The sequence below is a fragment of the Sorex araneus genome, chromosome 4 (genome assembly GCF_027595985.1).
Source record: "Sorex araneus isolate mSorAra2 chromosome 4, mSorAra2.pri, whole genome shotgun sequence".
Classification (NCBI taxonomy): Eukaryota; Metazoa; Chordata; class Mammalia; order Eulipotyphla; family Soricidae; genus Sorex; species Sorex araneus.
In genome coordinates, this window is record NC_073305.1 from 163,070,051 (window position 1) to 163,089,413 (window position 19,363).

General features: G+C 37.2%; 1 protein-coding gene across 2 annotated transcripts in view; it reads right to left on the reverse strand.

Moving 5' to 3' along the window:
- The window catches only part of MAP3K5 (mitogen-activated protein kinase kinase kinase 5), a 251,880-nt gene that overhangs the window by 142,085 nt on the left and 90,432 nt on the right, over positions 1-19,363 (reverse strand). For both annotated transcript variants that reach the window (XM_055136320.1, XM_055136321.1), the window contains exons 3-7: positions 13,727-13,750; positions 6,379-6,572; positions 4,630-4,798; positions 3,285-3,391; positions 102-272 (exon numbers count right to left, since the gene is read on the reverse strand). In XM_055136320.1, coding sequence (XP_054992295.1) covers positions 102-272; positions 3,285-3,391; positions 4,630-4,798; positions 6,379-6,572; positions 13,727-13,750 — 665 coding nt within the window. The remainder of the gene's footprint in view (positions 1-101; positions 273-3,284; positions 3,392-4,629; positions 4,799-6,378; positions 6,573-13,726; positions 13,751-19,363) is intronic.

Consider the following 19,363-nt stretch of genomic DNA (forward strand, 5'->3'; position numbering starts at 1 on the left):
TACATACTATAAATGACAATGACAGTAATTAAACACTCATTTGAAAACAATTTATATCATAAAATTATCAATTAAGTATTTCACATTCTATATATACTTACCATGAAGCTCCATGGTCTCTACTTTCAGTGTCCATGAAGTTAGAGTCCAAAAATTTATCTTTGTAGATTCGACCAACTAAGCAATACATATCTGAAGCAACTTGCCCTTCACTTTCCACCAGGGGAATCATTATATCAAGAGCTTTTGCTCTATCTCCAGGGAGATTTCTCCTAAAGAAGACAAAGAAAACATTGTTGCTTCAATACAGATTACAAAGACAAAATGGGCTAATTATATTTTCACATCTCTGTTTACTTTACTGATACATACTAGGGAACTTTAGCAGGATAAAAACAATTAAGTTTTGAGAGTCTTCTGGTAAATTTATGTTCTGTTTCCTTGCTGCCCTACCCGTAGGGAATGTCTACTGAGAACGTTAAAAAGTAAGTATATCTTCTGAGTTGCTTTTCTGATAATGGTAGTAAGTTTGTACTTAAATAACCATAGCCCTTCCAACTTCCCTATTCTGTATATGCAGGTTCAAACTGGTGAAATGAGATTAGGAATGTAGTAAGTGGCCTCAATGGGACAGAATCAACTAATCCAAACAGGGACTGAAGTATAACCTTAGATTTCAATGGCTTTGTGCCAAAACAACAAATAAAATAGTTAACATACAACAATAACAAACCAATTTTAACCCAACCATTGTCTAATTTCTGTGTCTGGCTAATTGATTATATTTAAAGAACCCACTCTATACATCTGGTTTAAAAATAGCAGACATGACAAGACAAGGATGTCTACCACTTTCCCTACTTTTATTCAATAGTTTTGGAAGTCCTTGCCACTTCAGTAACACAAGAGAAATAAAGGGTTCCAAAAATGGAAAAGAAGTTAATTCATCAGTATTTGCAGAACACATGATAATATATTTAGATAACACTAAATACCGTATCAAAATGATTCTTATAAACAATAAACCAATATAAGGTAGTCAATTACAAAATTAAAACACAAAACTCTGTGGCATATTTGCAAAAATGTAAATAATGAATGAGAAGAAAAAGAAATAAAAGAGATAACCCCTTTCAAAATAGTGTTCAGGAAAACATCAAGTACTTGGGAATCAACTTAAGAAAGAAAGTAAAAGACTTATACAAGGAAATCTTTAAGTCACTATTGAAAAGGACATCAAAAAGGAGAAATATTTGATATTCATGGTGTTAAGGCTGTCAAAATGATCTTCCTACTGAAGCATTATAAGGATTCAGTGCAATTCTCTTTAAGATGCCAACAGCATTCTTCAAGACTTGAAACATACTATACTAAAATTTTTATGGAGCCATAACACTCCTCAAATAGTCAAAGAAATTCCAAGAGAAAAAAAGAAAATGGGATGAATTTAATTTCCTAATAAAAAATTGTGTGGCACTGAAATAAAGACAGGACAGACCAACAGAACAGAATTGAAAGTCTTGAGATAAAACCTCAAACTTATCTATGACAAAGAAGCCAATAGGTATATGAAGTGGAGCAAGGCAAGATTCTTAACAAACGGTATATGGAAAATTGGACAGCCACACATAAAAAATGAAACTGAAATCATATCTAATTCCATTAATATAAAGGGCTAATATGCAGATTTCTAAGGCACTGCCAATGCTCAACAACCAATAATTCAATCCAAAACATGGAGACAGGAGGTAAACAGACATTTCTCTAAAGAATATATACAGATGTCTTCTTTAGAATATCTGTATGTCTTCTTTAGACATACAGATGTCTTCATATAGGCATATGAATAAGTGCTCACTGCCATTTAATATTAAAGAAATGCACATCAAAATAACAAGATATCGTTTCACACCAATGAGAATGATATACATAAAAAAAACCCTGGAAACAATCAGTGTTTGTAGGAATGTAAGAAAATACCCCTCATTCATTGTTGATTGTGTCTTAAACCTCTATGGAAAGTAGTATGAGACTTTTCAAGAAAGTAAGAATAGACTCCTATATATGACTCAGTGATACCACTACTTGGCATCTTCCCCCAAAACACAAAACACATTACTCCGAGTGGATATGCAGACCTATGTTCACTGCAACACTTACTATAACAGCAAGCAGATAGAACCAACTCAAATGGAAAAAGGAAAGATGAATAAACAACTTGTACTGTATTGTGTACACACAATAGAATACTATTCCACTGTAGGAAAAGACGCAATCATATAAGCTGTTGCTGCATGGATGGAACTTTACAGAAGGTACTGTGCAGAGTGAAGTCAGTAAGAAGGAGAGGGAAAAATAAAGAATGCTCTCATATATGTGATATAAAGAGCTGTTTGTGCCTAAGTTTTATGCTAACTAAAAGCCTTGAAGAAAAATTACTCAACCTATTTCAAACTTCATTTTCAACATCTGCAAAATAAGTAGCCTAAAACAAGTTCTGAATAGGTAAGATATATGTTCCATTTTCTTTGTATATTTTTATCTGGTGTGATAATTATATGGTCAACTCTACAATAGTAAAGTGAACAATAGTAAAACTAAGTAAGATTTACTAGTTTTAAGTAAAACTTAAAAACTAAGCTTTGGACAGTTCAGTGCTTTAGGTCCCTTCCCCAAAAGCATACATGGCTCTCCATGGTAACAGGACAGAGTATAATTGAGATGTACATCCATGCAGCTGGAATGCATAGAGAGGAACTAGAAGCAGCAGTGTCAGTGATGATTCTAGAAAAAATAGGGACACACGACCTAAACTTGGAGAAATACAAACAAACACACACACACACACACACACACGTCAGAGATAAATGTATTTCTAACCAGGGAATTTTATACATACACACATATATTAAAAACTACTCTAATTCTTAATTTTTATGTAAAATAAGTTTTGAGCATTTGGGAATTTATTTGCTTAATGCTAATATGAGATTCAAGTAATTTATAAAATAATTTTAAAAGGCAAGTATAAACTTTAATAATTATTTTTAAGAAATTAAAGATATAGTAAAGGCCTTTTTTAACTAAGAATAAAAATAAGACTCCATGATTCTTACACTTGGTATGTTTGGGGTTAGGTGTTACTATTACATTTTAATAGTGACTAGAGAGCCACTATTTAATTAGAGAGTGACTGCAATACTGTATCAAAACATAACTGAAAAGAATCAGTAGGTTACACAAGAATATTTTATCACATTGTGGAAGCAACTTTTTCTTCTTACCTATTCAGTGCAAATGCATAATGAAATTTCACATGGTGATGGGAGGCCAAATCAAAGGTTGGTAGCTTTTCCAAAGTCTCTACCAGCTTCACAATAGAATCATAGTCCTTTCAGAAGAGAGGAGAGTAACACAGAATTTAACAATTAAACTAAAAGTTCTGACAATGAAATGCTTTTTGACAACCAGCTACCAGAATTTTCAGAAGATTAAGAAGAACTAAAATTATGAAACACTGATAAACCCAGATTCAGGAACCAAAGAGTTACTTGTTTTTCTCATAGGGCGTTTTGATTACATAGATCAAAAACATCAAAATATACTTTCTAATATGATACCCTTCCCCCCAAAGAAAAAACAAAACCTCCTAACCAGCATGCTAATGCCCAGTTATTCCATGGAAATATAACTGTGGGTAGTTTACTTCTTCATGGAATCACATTCTTAGGAGAAAGTGTCCTATCAATTAGTTTCAGGAAAAGGATTACCAATGTTTCAAGGATATACAACAATTTACTGAATTTTAAAATGACAAAACTATTTTTCTTCCCATATAAATAAGTAACACTGGATTTGGGGTCCTAAGTGCCATGTATATTCATATAGATTAATCCCTGCAATGCAAATAAAGGTTTACATGAACCTAAAAGGCACAGGAAAAATCTAATAGTGAGTTCTCAACTCAGAAGATTTCACTTAAGAATTTTAAAGATATATCAATAAAATATTGCATGATAGTATGATGTTTTTCATATTTTTAATGTACTTTTTTTTCTTTTGGTTTTTGGGTTTACTTCTGGAAGTCACTCCTGTCAAGTACAGGGAATCATATGGGGGTGCCGGGGATTGAACCAGGGTCAGCTGCATGCAAGGCCAGTGCCTTCCCCTCTGTACTATCTCTCCAGCCTGTAAAGGTGAGTTTTGTGATAAATCAATTTGTTATTTCTTACTTCTGGTTAGGCTGATCCTAGCACTATCAATTTCAAGTAACACAATTTTAAGGAGTAATAAATGTTCAGAAAGCACTAAAAATTTCTTCTATTTTCCAAAACAAAGCTTTCACTTTCTGACTGACAGGTGTGCCTGAGGCAAAGAGAACAGAACTGATTTCTATTCTGTGTTAGTTATATTACAGTTTTTCTTATTCTGTAGACTTTATCAGGCAGATTTTTCACAATCATTGATGATTAATTATTTATAAAACTCTCAGAATCGAAAACTTAAGAGAGTCAAATGAAAATTACAGTAACATTGATCACTTATTAGATAGATAACTAAAAACCAACATTAATACTACCTTATTCTTTCATCAGATTGCCAAGAATTTTTCTTTAAGCATCTTCTCACCTGTATATCTCTGTAGGAAAGTAAAAGATTTATGACAATATCTGATGTTAAGACTTCAATATTGTCTACTCGCTGCCGAATTCTTGCCAGTTCAGCGGCCAATTCTTTACCAGTGTATAAGTTACGAGCTTTCCTGATATCACTGAGTATGGATTCTTGGAAATACTGGCTGGTGATAAAACAGATATTTCAAAAAGTTGATATTAGAAAGGATTTCAAAAAAAGCAATCCTCACATAAAGAAAAATGGCATGGACAGAATTAGCAATTTCCAATTAATAGGTGAATGGAGTAAGAGAAAATTTCATTTTATAAAGGTGAATGGAATAGGCCTCATGAGTATTTAGCAGTATTAAGAAATTTTTGGAGTCATGTACTTTTGAAACTCTTCCCTACTTCAGAAATGATTAAAGGTAAATGATTATAATGATTATAGTCCACGTTAATGCACTTTATAAGAAACTCTGATGTCCCACTTAAAATGCCAAAACTTTTTCATTTTGTTGTTTTTAAGTAGAAACTGTGCTTTAAAAAATAGTAGGTGCAAATTGCTTTCTAATTCAGCATCATCATTTTTCAACATGTATAATTGCTCTCATAATAATGTCAGCAATTTTTGCAAATTTCTTACCCATACACCAAAAGTCCCTACATATGCATTTTGGTATCTTTGTATATGAGTATATTTAATGTGTAAACCCATTTTAGCATCTCTGAATACTGCATAACGTATTGATCTTGAAATATTTTTCCAAACTCTAAGACCTTAATTATCATGCATCTTATTCCTTTCACTGTATTTTTAGCTCTTATTTACAGAGTGTTTTGCCCCCATATCTGCCTGTCTTTACCAGGGCCCCTTGGAGAAGGGCAGGTTGAGTTTCCCTCCCTGCCCTGAGCAGAGCCCTGGCAGCTGAAGACCTCTGGAACCCAGCTGCAGCCATGCTCAGGGCCCCTCTCCACATGTTTGGACCAGCCTCATGCATGAAGGAACCGGCAGAGGAACCCAGGTGTGTGGGACCCAGGGCTGAGATTTCCAAGCCTGCTAGGATCAGGACCGGGCCCCCTCCACACAGATCCCCCCTTTTCCAGTAGCTAGGCAGCCACACCCACAAACTGCCCCCACTGCCGTGTAATCCCATCAATGGCCAAGATCCAGAGACTATAAAACAATGCTCCCGGAAGTGCGTGTGCGGCCTCTTACAGCCTAGTTCTTCCTCTTCTTACAGCCTAGTTCTTCCTCTCAGAGAACCTAGCAAGGTACTGAGAACAACCTGCCGCATGGCAGAGCCTGGAAAGCTCTCCGTGGCATACTCGATATGCCAAATAAAGTAACAATGATGGGTCTCATTTCCCTTACCCTGAAAGAGCCTCCAATGCAGCACTGCTAGGAAGAACTAGTAAAGAGAGGCTGCAAAAACCTCAGGACTAGGACGAATGGAGACGTTACTGGCGCCCACTTGAGCAAAGCGATGATCAACGGGATGACAGTGATTCCGTTGTGATACAGTGATTTACTAGAACACAGCTATCTTTTTTTTTCCTTCCTGATGTAATTATTCGCTTGTTAATAAAATGCAACATCTGAACTACACAGCATTCATTTAAATATGCTCCATTTAGAGGATATGAATCCCCCTACCCTGCCTGGCTCTTTGATGTGTGCACTGAGAAACATCAAGTGAAATGTGCAAATAAATTAAACAGTTACACTTTATTTTCATCACCAAATGCCATTATTAAACTTTACCTGGAACTTGCTTGTGCCATCTTCAAAAGCTGAATGAAACGATCCACCAGAGGTAAGCATATAGGTCCCAGAAGCAGTTCAAAGTTGGGCTGCATGAGCTCTGTCAAGCCCTTCATGAAGCTGCTGTCACAGCAGTACACCTTGCTGTGTGGTGTCACCATGTAAGGAACAAATGTGTAGTTCCCAGTGCACATCTGTGGGGGAAAGAGGCACCAATGGGCAGGAAGCCAGCTTGCAGATTTCACACTAATACAACCCCAAGTCCTGCTTCAGTGAGTCCTTTCAAGCAATTATCAACAGGGTGAAGGTAAATAGGAAAACCTCATTTCTTACTTATGCTTTTGAAAATGGAGATTTACTTCAATTTCTTTAATTGCTTTTTTTTTTTGAGAGGTTACATTAAATGGTGCTTAGGACTTACTGCTGGCTTTGCAGCGAGGAATCACTCCTGGCTGGCTCAGGGACCATATGGACTGCCAAGGACCAAACCTGAGCTGTACACAGGCAAGGCAATTGCCATACACACTGTACTATCACTCTAGACCTTTAATTGCTTTATTTGAATAATTAGGCTGTATAGATGGTACAAAGAGACAGTATGGCACATTTTCTACCAAGCCACTGAATTCACTATAATGGCTAAGCACAATGATGCATGCTGTTGGGAAAAAGGTATAGTTAAAAATACGGCCTCTGATTTTCAGGGGACTTAAAGTGTGGTGGGAGGCACAGCATAGATCTGTGAAAATAATAAGATCTAATATTTATGAGCTGCCCATGTCATAGGCAGTGATTTGAGGGTATGAATATACTCCTTCTCTCCTACCTGCTCTAGCTCAGTCATAACTTTCACCAGTCTCCCAGCTATGAAAATGAGAGACCCATAAATTGGTCCTGATGCTTGACTTACCATATCCTACCAAAATTTTTTTATTACTCCCAAATATATCTCATATTGGCTTATCTTCTTCTGTCTTTTTTACGAGCACTTTAAACTGGGTCTGAGTTCTGAGTTGTTACTTTAACAGTTTTCCTGCTCCCACACCTGATATATAGTCCAGAATAGTATGCTCTGTCACATAATCTTCATCCCTCACCCCCTTTTTTTGAAGAGTCAGAGACTGAGCTCAGGGCCTCACATAAGCGTGGCAAGAACTCTACGGCTTACTCACATACCTGGTCCTTAAAGTGATCCTTAAACAACAGATATACTACTTCCCCTCACCTGTTTAAAAAACCCTCTCCCTTGTTACTACAATACACTGAATTTTATCACTGTAAACTACATGGCCTGCCTCTCCCTCTATTCTTTGGGCCAATTTCCCTTGATTCTAACCTAAGTATACTGGCCTAGTGGTACCTAGAATGGAGAATGCAGGAGAGTAAATAAAAGCAAAAATTCAAAGAATAGTGAAACTGTTTGGCACAACCTTAGTAGGTAAATATTTCTGAGGCTCAGAGCTCAGGGAAGAAAGCTGAAGGCAAAGCTAAGGATTTTAAATGATACAGAGAGGGTAGTAAGTAATCACGGAAGGATTCAAAGCAGGAAAGAAAACAAGCAAAGCTGTGCAATTGATATTCTGAACAAAAAAATAGGACGAAATGCAAAAGAAAATCTGATGAAATTAAGCAGGAAGCTGCAATGAGTGAATAGATGAGTAGCAATGGATATGTGGAGTTCATGTCAAGAAGATGCATCTAGGTCTGCCAAGTCTTACAAAGAGAACAGGGACTCAAAAATTACCACCTTAAATGTGGCCAACTAAAAAGAAAAAGTGATATCATGAACAAAAAGAAAGAATTCAGAAAGTAGGATCAAACTTAACTGTTAATCAGATTCTACTCTAAAGCACTCGTTATACAAGAGATGGATGATGAACTAAAAACCAAAATCCATTCAAATATGAGAACTTCCAGGGATTAGAACTTGATTTGGGGCCTGGAGGGTGAAATGCTGACTTTTTTAAATGCTGGGATTAAGGGGAGTAAGATACCCCAAATAAAAATCAGATTTTTATTTTCCTATTTAAATTCCTAAAATATATGTGGGTATATTTGATTCTAATGAAAACAACTTCAAGTCATAATGTAGATGAGGGAGTGACTTGAAATAGGAGAGACCTTTTTTCCCCCGATATTTAAAATTAAAGCATTGTAATGTACAAAATTATTCAAGTTATTCATAGCTGAGTTTTAGAATACAATAATGCAGCACCAATCCTACACCAGTGTCAACTTCCCTCCACCAATGTTGCCAGGTTCCTTCCCATATTGAGCCCCTTTCTTCAGCCTGCCCTCCTGACAGGCACCTTTCTAACTTTGGTTGTTAAAGTTTGAGTCTGTTGATTTCAATGTTGTTGATTCTGTGGTTTGCATATTTGTCTCTGTCATTCCTTAATACCACCTTTGTACCTGACTCCTCTGACCTGGCCCTATTGCTTCTCATCTCTCTCTTCTCCCCCTTCCCTCCACTCTTTTGTTTCTTCTCCACCCTATACTCTGTGCCCAAGGTTGATTAGGGCACCCTGCCTTTAAAAACTGCATTTCCTCATCCAGTTAATCCAAATTCCACATATGAGTGATATCTGGTGTTGTCTCCCTTTTAGAGGTAAAGAAACAGCTCAGTCTTAGACCTCTGGTTTGTAATATGGGGAGCTCCAGACTTCTCGAGATGACGAAGTGGAGGGGCCCATTCACAGTGTTTTTTACTTAATGGAAAACCAACCCTCACTATGGGTCAACATACACAGAATCCTACAGGTTCTGAGTTACCGCCTTGGAGCAAACAGAAAAAATGCATCAGCTGTCTGCAAGGCCAAACTAAATGATTTATGAATATATTATTCTTTGAGGCACTTAGTGCACAACAGGTAAAGCTAAAACCAGATACAGCTTCCCACTAAAGTATGAGAGGAACTTTAAGATGCTGGGTTATGATTTTTCTATAAAAAGTACTTTAATTTTTTTAATTCTTCAGAAGACAATAATGGGAAGAGTAATTGGGAAGGGGCAATGAACATATGCTGCTTCTAAAACATCACCATGATATTTACTCCCAGACGTAAAAACATTAGGCTTGTTCTTCAAGCCCTTGTTCTCCTTTGAAGATGTAAAATCTTGCTGGTCTTTCTCTTTGCTTGCTTTTTCCACTCTGGAGAAGCCTGTTCTCTCTTGAACACTCACCGATTCTGTTTCTCTCCCCTAATCTCTTTCTGAGTAACTTTCAATAAAAACAATCATGTTCTAAAAATTAAAAATATACAAAAACATTAATTCAAAAACATATATGCAAACTACGTTTATTGCAGTACTAAGTATAATAAAAATACCCCAAATGACCAAGATATGGAAACAACCCAAATTACCAATGACAGAAAAATAGATTTTTTAAAAGTTGTGGTATATATACATAATGGAATACTATGCACCTCTAAAAGATAAAATCCTACAGTTTGCTAAAACTTGGATGGAAGTGGAGGATGTAATGTTGAGAAAAATATCTACCAACTCAGAGGGAGGAAGAACAAATAACAGATGATCTCCTTTATATGTGGTATACAAAGCAATAAGGTTACAAAAAGTATGAAATTATGGCAAAACCTTGCTGATGGGTCACAGTACTGGAGAATGCCAAGAAAGGGGCAAGTCAGGCACAGGTTTGGGGTCTTGGCTCTGCAAGTTAGTTTTTAAATGAGTTTTCTAAGGAAATGGGTGGGGATAGAAAGGGACCTTGGGACAGTGATGGAGGGATACTGACACTGGTAGTAGTTTTTGATTTGGAACATTGTAAGCCTGAGCTATTATTAACAGGCTGTAAGTCATGATATCTAAGTTTAAAAATAAAATAAAATGCCACAAAGATCCCAGAATATAGCCATCTTTACCTCAGCCACAATTTGGGCAGGAAGGCAAGGAGATCAAGAGGCTGGTTGGTTCCCACAGCACCCAAAGCTGTGGATATCCCAAAGTGAGGAGGAAGATATGAAAAAACAAAAAAAAAACAAAAACAAATACTCATGCTCTAGATAAGCACTCATTACACAAAATTACCAAAAAAAAAATGAGCTATTCAAGTCACCAAGAACATATACATGAAAAAAACTCAATAAACCTGAAATTTTTTTTTTAGAATTTCAGATATTATTCCTCTGCTGTGGGTTATGTTCTGTATCCTCACAAGTCTTAAAACTACATATATTTATGGACAAGACAGGAGAACAATACATTACTACTGAAATATTGGGCCCTGGGGAAAAATGTAAAGTTAATTCTAGGGTAGAAGAACTATGAGGTATTTAGGAGAGTGTGGAGCGATAGAATAGAGAGAAGAATCAAGATTGTGCAAAAAGTATAAAACAATGGACTCCTGAACCACCACAAATAAGGCTGCAGAACTCTGCTAAAAACACCCAAGCATGTTAAGGAGATTACTCACTGCACTTTTTGAAGTTCCCCCACCATGTTTTTGAAACTATATATGTTTGAAAATATACTTACACATTATTATGCATATGCATCATATATATTTTGAATCAACAATGTATCTATATGTGTTTATATATTATATACTGTGTATATATATATTATATATGTAGCATTGATGCAAGAGACACAGAAAGTTCCTAGATCTGAGCTGAAAGACTACCCAGTGAGAATGCAGCAGAGACAGTGTCAGGACAATTATACAGTGTTTTAATTAATTAGTTAAAACTTTAAAATTTAATCATGGTGCCAGAATCTAGCCCCAGGCCTCATACATGTGAGGCAAGTGATCTACAACTAAGCTTCATTGCATTGTTTTTTTAAAAAAGACACCTACTGCCAGGGCTGGAGCAACAGTGATCCTTCAGTACAGAGCCAGAGAAAGCCCTGAGCACTGCTGAATGTGTCCCCCTTGTCCCCCAAGATACCTAATACTGGGAAAGCATTTTTTTAGAAGGATGAAAACTAACAATATGGGAACATTTATTTGCCTAGTTGCCTCATATACAACTTTAAAACATTAGGACTACAACTTCTGCTCAAAGATTGCTACTAAAGTCATAGTCTGAAGTAACAGATAGATCCACAGCTAATAAAAACCGTCACCAGATGATTAATAACAAACTTCAAATGAGACAACTACCTTTCAGTAGTAAGGTGATAATTCTCAAACAACTAAACATGTTCTCAAAATAAAAAGAGCACATACAAAACTTTCCAAACACCAAGATGTGGTCACTAAAATACCAGCAATAATCTCTTCAGTCATGCTCATTTTCATGGCTATAAACATCTCAAACTCAAAATCTAGTTCCATCTAAAGTCTCTTGACTCTTTCTAAACACATAATGCCAAGTCTGGATTTCAATTTTCAAAAAATTGAAAGGTAAGCATAAGTATGTGTGGAAAATGAATTAAACCTCTGGGGGGGAGGAAGTTCGTAGCATTAATACATTTGAAGCATATGCTCAGCTCTTTATAGGGACATCAATACCTAAAGCACAGCAGCTTATTCAAGACAGAAGGCAGTTTTTTCATGATGTACTGACATTCTGTCTTTTAAAAAATCAATTGTGCACATTACCACACCACCACTGTGCTCTTCTCTGTCATTCAGCTCTCAGGTAAATGCTACTACCTGGGAAAGCTCTTCCATGACCACTTGCAGTAACAGCAATCAAATCTTTAGCACATCAACAGCCTTTTGGTAAGTTCTAAAGTTTTTGGTTATTTGCTAAGTGACCTACTCCTGCCAGAAGACTCTAATGCTTCTCATCTATTGTCTTATGGGACAGCTTTGAATATATGCAGTTATTTCTATTTTCTACCTCAGATTCAACTCTTGAAACAGCAAGCCAAAGCCTGGAACATAGTACAAATTCAAACAATATTTGCTTAATCACTGTCATTCCGTTGCTCATTGATTTGCTCAAGCAGGCACCAGTAATGTCTCCATTGTAAGACTTGTTACTGTTTTTGGCATATCGAATACGCCACGGGGAGCTTGCCAGGCTTTGCTCTGCAGGCGGGATACCTGGGCAGCTTGCCGGGCTCTCTGAGAGGGACGGAGGAATCGAACTCAGGTCTACCGAGTGCAAGGCAAATGCCCTAACCACTGTGTTATCACTCTAGCCTTATTTGCTTAATAAAACCTATTATACTGAATTGAAGCATGATGCAGTAATTGTTTATTTCCTGTTAAAATTACATTTTAGTGGTATATGCTAAGATGCATGTTTAATAACTTGGAAAAATCTTATACATGAATTTTATTCTTTCTGATCTAGTAAAAAACTTTTAATTCTTTCATCTTAAATTTACACGTGCAGATATTTACATCCTATATTATTTTCAATATAAACTGCAGAGATATTCTTTAATGCTTTAAATCTGGTTTACTTTCCAAAATGAAGACCACACCCACTGGCATAATAATGCTGATTCCACTACATAATTTTTATTTTATTTTTGGGGGTCACATCTGGCAGCAATGCAGGACCACATGTGGTGCCAGAGATTGAACAAGGTTAGCCACATTCAAGAAAAGCACCTTGAAACCTGTATTAGGTCTCCAACCTTGCATAATTTTCTTCATGCAATTTAACATTTTACAACGATTTAATCAATCTTTAACTTTTGATTAATTCTGTGTAGAGGATAAAAATTTTTAAGTGTGATTTTGGAATGCAGAAAAACAGATTACAGAATTTATTTATTTATTTTTATTTATTTATTTATTTATTTATTTTTTGCTTTTTGGGTCACACCCGGCGATGCACAGGGGTTGCTCCTGGCTCTGCACTCAGGAATTACCCCCGGCGGTGCTCAGGGGACCATATGGGATGCTGGGAATCGAACCCGGGGAGTCGGCCGCGTGCAAGGCAAACGCAAATGCCCTACCCGCTGTGCTATTGCTCCAGCCCCCAGATTACAGAATTTATATCAGTCTTTCTAGACAGTTGTTAGAAAAACTATATCTCAAATATATCTACATCTATACCTTGTATACAGTGTATACACACAAATATCTGTTTATGTAGTTATATATGCCCACACATACACAAGTGTGTACGTATGTGATTTTTTTGCCACTTATAATGGTATAATATTGACTAAAGCTATGAAAATTGTTTCTAAAATATATGTAGAAAAAGGGTATTAGTAGTTTAATTAAAATAACATATATCATTATTATTAATGTTGATTATAAAAATACGTAGAAGAAATAACCATAACTGATTTGTCAAAATCTCTAAAGTTTCAAATAGAAACTAACATTTTGTGTAGATAAAAAATAAAATCAGATCAACTGATAAAAAAGACTTAAACATTTTTGGAATTTGGAAGTGTTAAATAAGATACTCACAGTGTTCTTCTGACAAATGATTTCCTGAAAAACAAGAAAAGAAAAAGGTAAAGAATAAGTTAATATACAATTAAATTAAGTATTCTTTATTGAAAGTTTTATATTAAGAATTTTAGTAGCAATTAGAGATTTTAGAGTATACAATAAATTACTGTATGAGTAGTTTAAAATTTTATGGATGAGGGGGCTGAGTGATAGTACAGCAATTAGGGCATTTGCCTTGTACATGGCAGACCTGGGTTCGATCCCCGGCATCCCATATGGTTCCCCCAACACCGCCAAGAGTAATTCCTGAGTGCAAAGTCAGGAGTAAACACTGAGCATTGCTGAGAGTGACCCAAAAAGGAAAAAAAAATAAATTAAATAAAATTTGATGGATGAGACAGGAAAACCCAAAATGATCAACCACTAGTGGTACACTGAGATGATAACAACATAAACAAGCAAAATTCAAAAGCTAAATAATCAATTATACAGAGTGTGTATATAAAAATTATTTTTCAGTTACAACTGTTTGGGGAAGGTTAAAGTGAATTTGCTTTCCAAATTTTATCTGCACTCCTCCAAGTGGACTGCCTTCTTTTGTCCCCAATTATAATATTGTTTTCAAATGGATTTTTGCTGTTTCTTGTTCTGTAGCCTAGAATACCCACTTTGCCTTTGGAAACTGTATCTGCTTGTTTTTCATTTTAACTTCCCTGTTTTCTGCCTTCTTCCCAAAGTTCTTTCATCTATAGTAACATTTATCTCTCTGAAACATGTGCCCTTGCTGAAACATGCATGTATTCATGTGTGCATACATGCATGTAAATCCAGATTTGCAGTATTTATTTTAAAATATATCTGTCCTTTCTCACCAGCAAAATTAGCGTTAACTAATTTTGCTGTTAACTAACTAATTAACAGCAAAATTCCAGTTAACTACAGATAACAGATAATATATACAAAGTGGTCCTGATTTATAGTCTTGGTGTGCAGTAGGATAAAGCATTAGGTTTATGTAAGTATAGTCTGTGATATACAACCAAACTGCCAAACAGACACCCTTCTGTTTATTGCGCATAAGTTTATGTTTTACATAAACATAAAATTTATAAACTTTAGTTTATAAACATAAATTTTCACGCTATTTCTGGATGAACTTCACAGTTCAGGTTTTTCCACAATCAGCAACTGCCGAAGCACTCCCATTATCAGATTCTTCTCTCATGGACAAAGAAGAATCACTGGCATCCATAAGTAAAATTAGAAACTTCCTCCTTCTCAAACTTCATAGATGTCCCAATAAAATATGCATGGAATATTATCCAGTCTTATATAATAAACCTGTTATCTCTTAAAACTTATGTTTTCCCCCTTTTGTCAAACGCCTTCTCAATAGGCGTCCCATTGTTAAGTGACCTCTGATTATAGAAACTCACTCATACCTAGGTTGGGGACCAAGCAGCATACTGCCTCCTAGGAAACTGAAATAAAAGGTGTTCGCTACTCACCAGAGTGGACAGACTTATGCATGTGTAGATAATGACAACTGATGATAAATCATCATAATTTATGAATTATTCCATAAGAGGAATGCAAATCATACCTTGTGGGCTGTAGCTGTTTCCTAGGTTATGAGGAGTAAGATCATGCATATAAATGTAGCTATGGTCCTAGTACACAGAAATTCCTCAATTAAGCTAGTTCCTATTATTATTATTATTCCTAGACAAAAATATGTCTAAATACCTGAAAGAGACCAATTAGTAAAGCTTGTAACATTTAAAGGCTTCACTAAGGTTGGGGAATCATGATTTAAAAAGAGAGATCAAACACCCCATTGAAGAGATGGTATGTATGTTGTCATGGAAACAAAATATGTCAGATATTTGTGAAGCCTCCAGGGTTGTCCCTAAAGAAGATGAGCCAGATCTGGTGATGTAAAAGGACTTAAGAAGCAGTGTGTCACTCATTTCAGGATCAACATGGATCAAAGGAGAACCAAGAAGTGCTCTGTTTTTCAGTAGCATGCAAGGTTTCTGAATATTTAGAGGAAAAGAAAGTAAAAAGCTACAGAGGGAGGAACTGTGCTGGGAAAATTTGAGAGCCACAAAGAGGCGTGTACTTAGAGATTCACTAATTTTGCTGGTGAGAAAGGACAGGCATACATTTAAAAATAAATACTGAAAGTCTGGATTTACATGCACGTATGCACACAGGACTACATGCATGTTTCAGCAAGGGCACGTGTTTCAAAGAGATAAATGTTACTATAGATGAAAGAACTTTGGGAAGAAGGTAGAACACAGGGAAGTTAAAATGAAAAACAAGCAGATACAGTTTCCAAAGGCAAAGTGGGTATTCTAGGCTACAGAACTAGAAACAGCAAAAAAAAGAATCCATTTGAAAACAATATTATAATTGGGGACAAAAGAAGGCAGTCCACTTGGAGGAGTACAGAGAAAATTAAAGAGATATCTGATAATAATATTGCAGCTAATCCTTAGACAAAAGCAGAAAGTTCATTTTGGCTCATACCAATAATATTAGTTATTTGGGTCTTTAATAAAGAAAGCCATGAATTTGTTTTTCAGTTTTTGGTCTTTGTTCTGTGTATTTGGCAAAGTATCTGTTTGGGATTTTTTTTTGGGGGGGTATTTATCTATTTATTTATTTATTTTTTAATCACTGTGAAATAGAGCATGACAAAATTGTTCAATTGTTCATGATTGTATTTCAGTCATACCCATCCCTCGACCAGTGTAATTTCCCAACACCAGTGTCCCCAGTGAAAGGGGCTGGAGCAATAGCACAGCGGGCAGGGTGTTTGCCTTGCATGCAGCCAACCCATGTTCGATTCCTCTATCCTTCTTGGAGAGCCCAGCAAGCTACCGAGAATATCCCGCCTGCACGGCAGAGCCTGGCAAGCTACCCGTGGCGTATTCGATATGCCAAAAACAGTAACAAGTCTCACAATGGAGACGCTACTGGTGCCCACTCGAGCAAATCAATGAACAATGGGATGACAATGCTAGTGTCCCCAGTTTCCCTCCCACCTCTCTAAGTCAATCCCCACCCCAACCTGCCATTATGACAGGCATCTCTCTCTCTCTCTCTCTCTCTCTCTCTCTCTCTCTCTCTCTCCCCCCCCCTTCTTTCCCTCTTTCATTTTAAGCATTATAGTTTGTGACACAGATGCTGAAAGGTTATTATGTATATCCCAACTGTAAGGAAAAATGAGGTCATGAAATTTGCCTATAAATGACTTGGAGAAGTATCATGCTGAGTAAAATGAGTCCGAATGAGAGGAACAGATATATAATGACTGTATTTATTTGTTTTGGTTTTTGATCCACACCTGATGGTACTCAGGGCTTATTCCTGGCTCTATGCTCAGGGATCACTCCTGGCAGGACTCTGGGGCCCACATGTGGTACTGGGGATTGAGCCTGGGTTGGCTGCATGCAAGGCAGTGCCTTACCTGCTGTACTGTCACTTTGGCCCTGGGCAAAGAGTTTTTAAAGATGAGAAGTTTACAAAAAACATTATGAACAGACATTAACACATACAATAGCAAAGGTTACTTACAACATAAATGGCTATTAATATAAAACTGGATGACAAAAATGTGGTGTAAACAGTTTAAACAGCATAACAAAATGCAAGTGAAGAGAAAGTAAGAGAAAGAGAAGCACTTTGTGTAGCTATACAAAAAAATCCCCAAGACATGCCATGTGGAGAAGAAATATTAAGGTGTTGCTTCTACAAGTGTTCCCCAAGTAGTTCCTGCGAAACACACATACTACACACACACACACACACACACACACACACACATTTTCCAATTTCACCAGAGCAGCAAACACTTTTAGGCACCTCTACCCCCCCACCTCTCTCTCTCTCTTTCTCTCTCCTTCTCTCTCTCTCCCTCTATCTCTCTCTCCCCCCTCTCTCCATATATATATGGAGATATATAAGAATATATATACATACATACATACATATATATATAAATATATCCTTCTCTACTCTCTAACAAAAAAAATTCTCCATTCTTCTCTTTAGGCTCTACTGCAGAGTACTCTCTGCATGACATCTATCCTCCTTAGTTTTTTTTATCATTGGTGAGAGTAGAGTAGCTCTAGTATTAGGGGACATGTTTGTGACCCTTAGTTCAATCCCTGGCACTGCCTACCCCCACCTCTCCCCAGCACTTGTTATGCTGACTATTTTTTTTAAAACCTACCCCTTCATGTCCCCACGCCAGGCTGTCTTCACTGGGCCCCCTCGGAGGGAGGCGGGTTGAGTCTCCCTCCATGGCCCAAGCAGAGCCCCAGCAGCCGAAAACCTCCAGAACCCAGCACAGAATTATCAAGGCCACTCTCCACATGCTCAGACGAGCCACATCCATGAAGGAACCAACAGAGGAACCCAGGTATGTGGGACCCATGCTGAGATCTCCAAGGCTGCTTGGATCAGGACTGGGCCTCCTCCACCCAGATCCCCCATTTTCCAGTAGCTTGGCAGTCTCATCCACAGACTGCCCCCAGCACCAGGTAATCTCATCAATGGCCAAGATCCAGAGACTATAAAACAAAGCTCCCGGAAGAGAGCAATGCAGAATCTTGCACGGCAGAGGCTGGCAAGCTACCCATGGCATACTCGATATGCCAAAAACAGTAACAATAATGGGCCTCATTCCCCTGACCCTGAACGTGACAGGGACAAATGAAGATGTTACTGGTGCCCACTTGAGCAAATCAATGAACAACAGGACGGCAATGATACAGCGATTCAGTGATACCCCTTCATAAGATATCAAAACAAAACCGGCAAAAAATCCTCATATAGATCTGATCACAGCACTTGCATGTACTACAATGAAAATGTCTGAAAAGTTGATTCTCCCATTCTATATTATAAGTGCCTTGGGTGCAACGGCCTCATTTTAGTCATATATGTATCCCCACTTAATGCTTCACAAATTGCATGGCATATACATGGTACTCAATAAAATCATGAATAAATTACTACATTAATTAGCAATACAAAGTACTGGATTATGAATTTATATAGATATATGAAAGCTAAGGATCTGCTTTTAGCTAGCCATATGCCTTTTGACTTCTTTGTAATGTAACACACTAAAAGTTGGATTGGGGGGCTGGAGCAATAGTACAGCGGGTAGGGCGTTTGCCTTGCATGCGGCCGACCCGGGTTTGATTCCCAGCATCCCATATGGTCCTCCAAGCACCGCCAGGAGTGATTCCTGAGTGCATGAGCCAGAAGTAACCCCTGTGCATCGCCGGGTGTGACCCAAAAACCAAAAAAAAAAATAAAAAGAAAGATAAAAGTTGGATTGGGTGATTTCCAGTTTCTTTCAAATTAGTATTCTATCGTTATTTTTGGCTAGGTCTATCACAGTAAGTACTATCTGTTCTTGTACCCTAAAAGAAGAGACATGCCCTTAACCACATAGGAGCTACTCTATCATCATTTCTTTTTGGTGGCGGTGGAGGTGGGAGAAAAGGATACAAGGCACAGCATTGGTGGCAGTAAAGGAGGTCTACAGTGGTGTGTGGGCTGATGGAGCTCCTCCGCTCCATATGAGAGATGATAAGCACAACTACTACTGGCTTGGAGCCAATGTTTTCT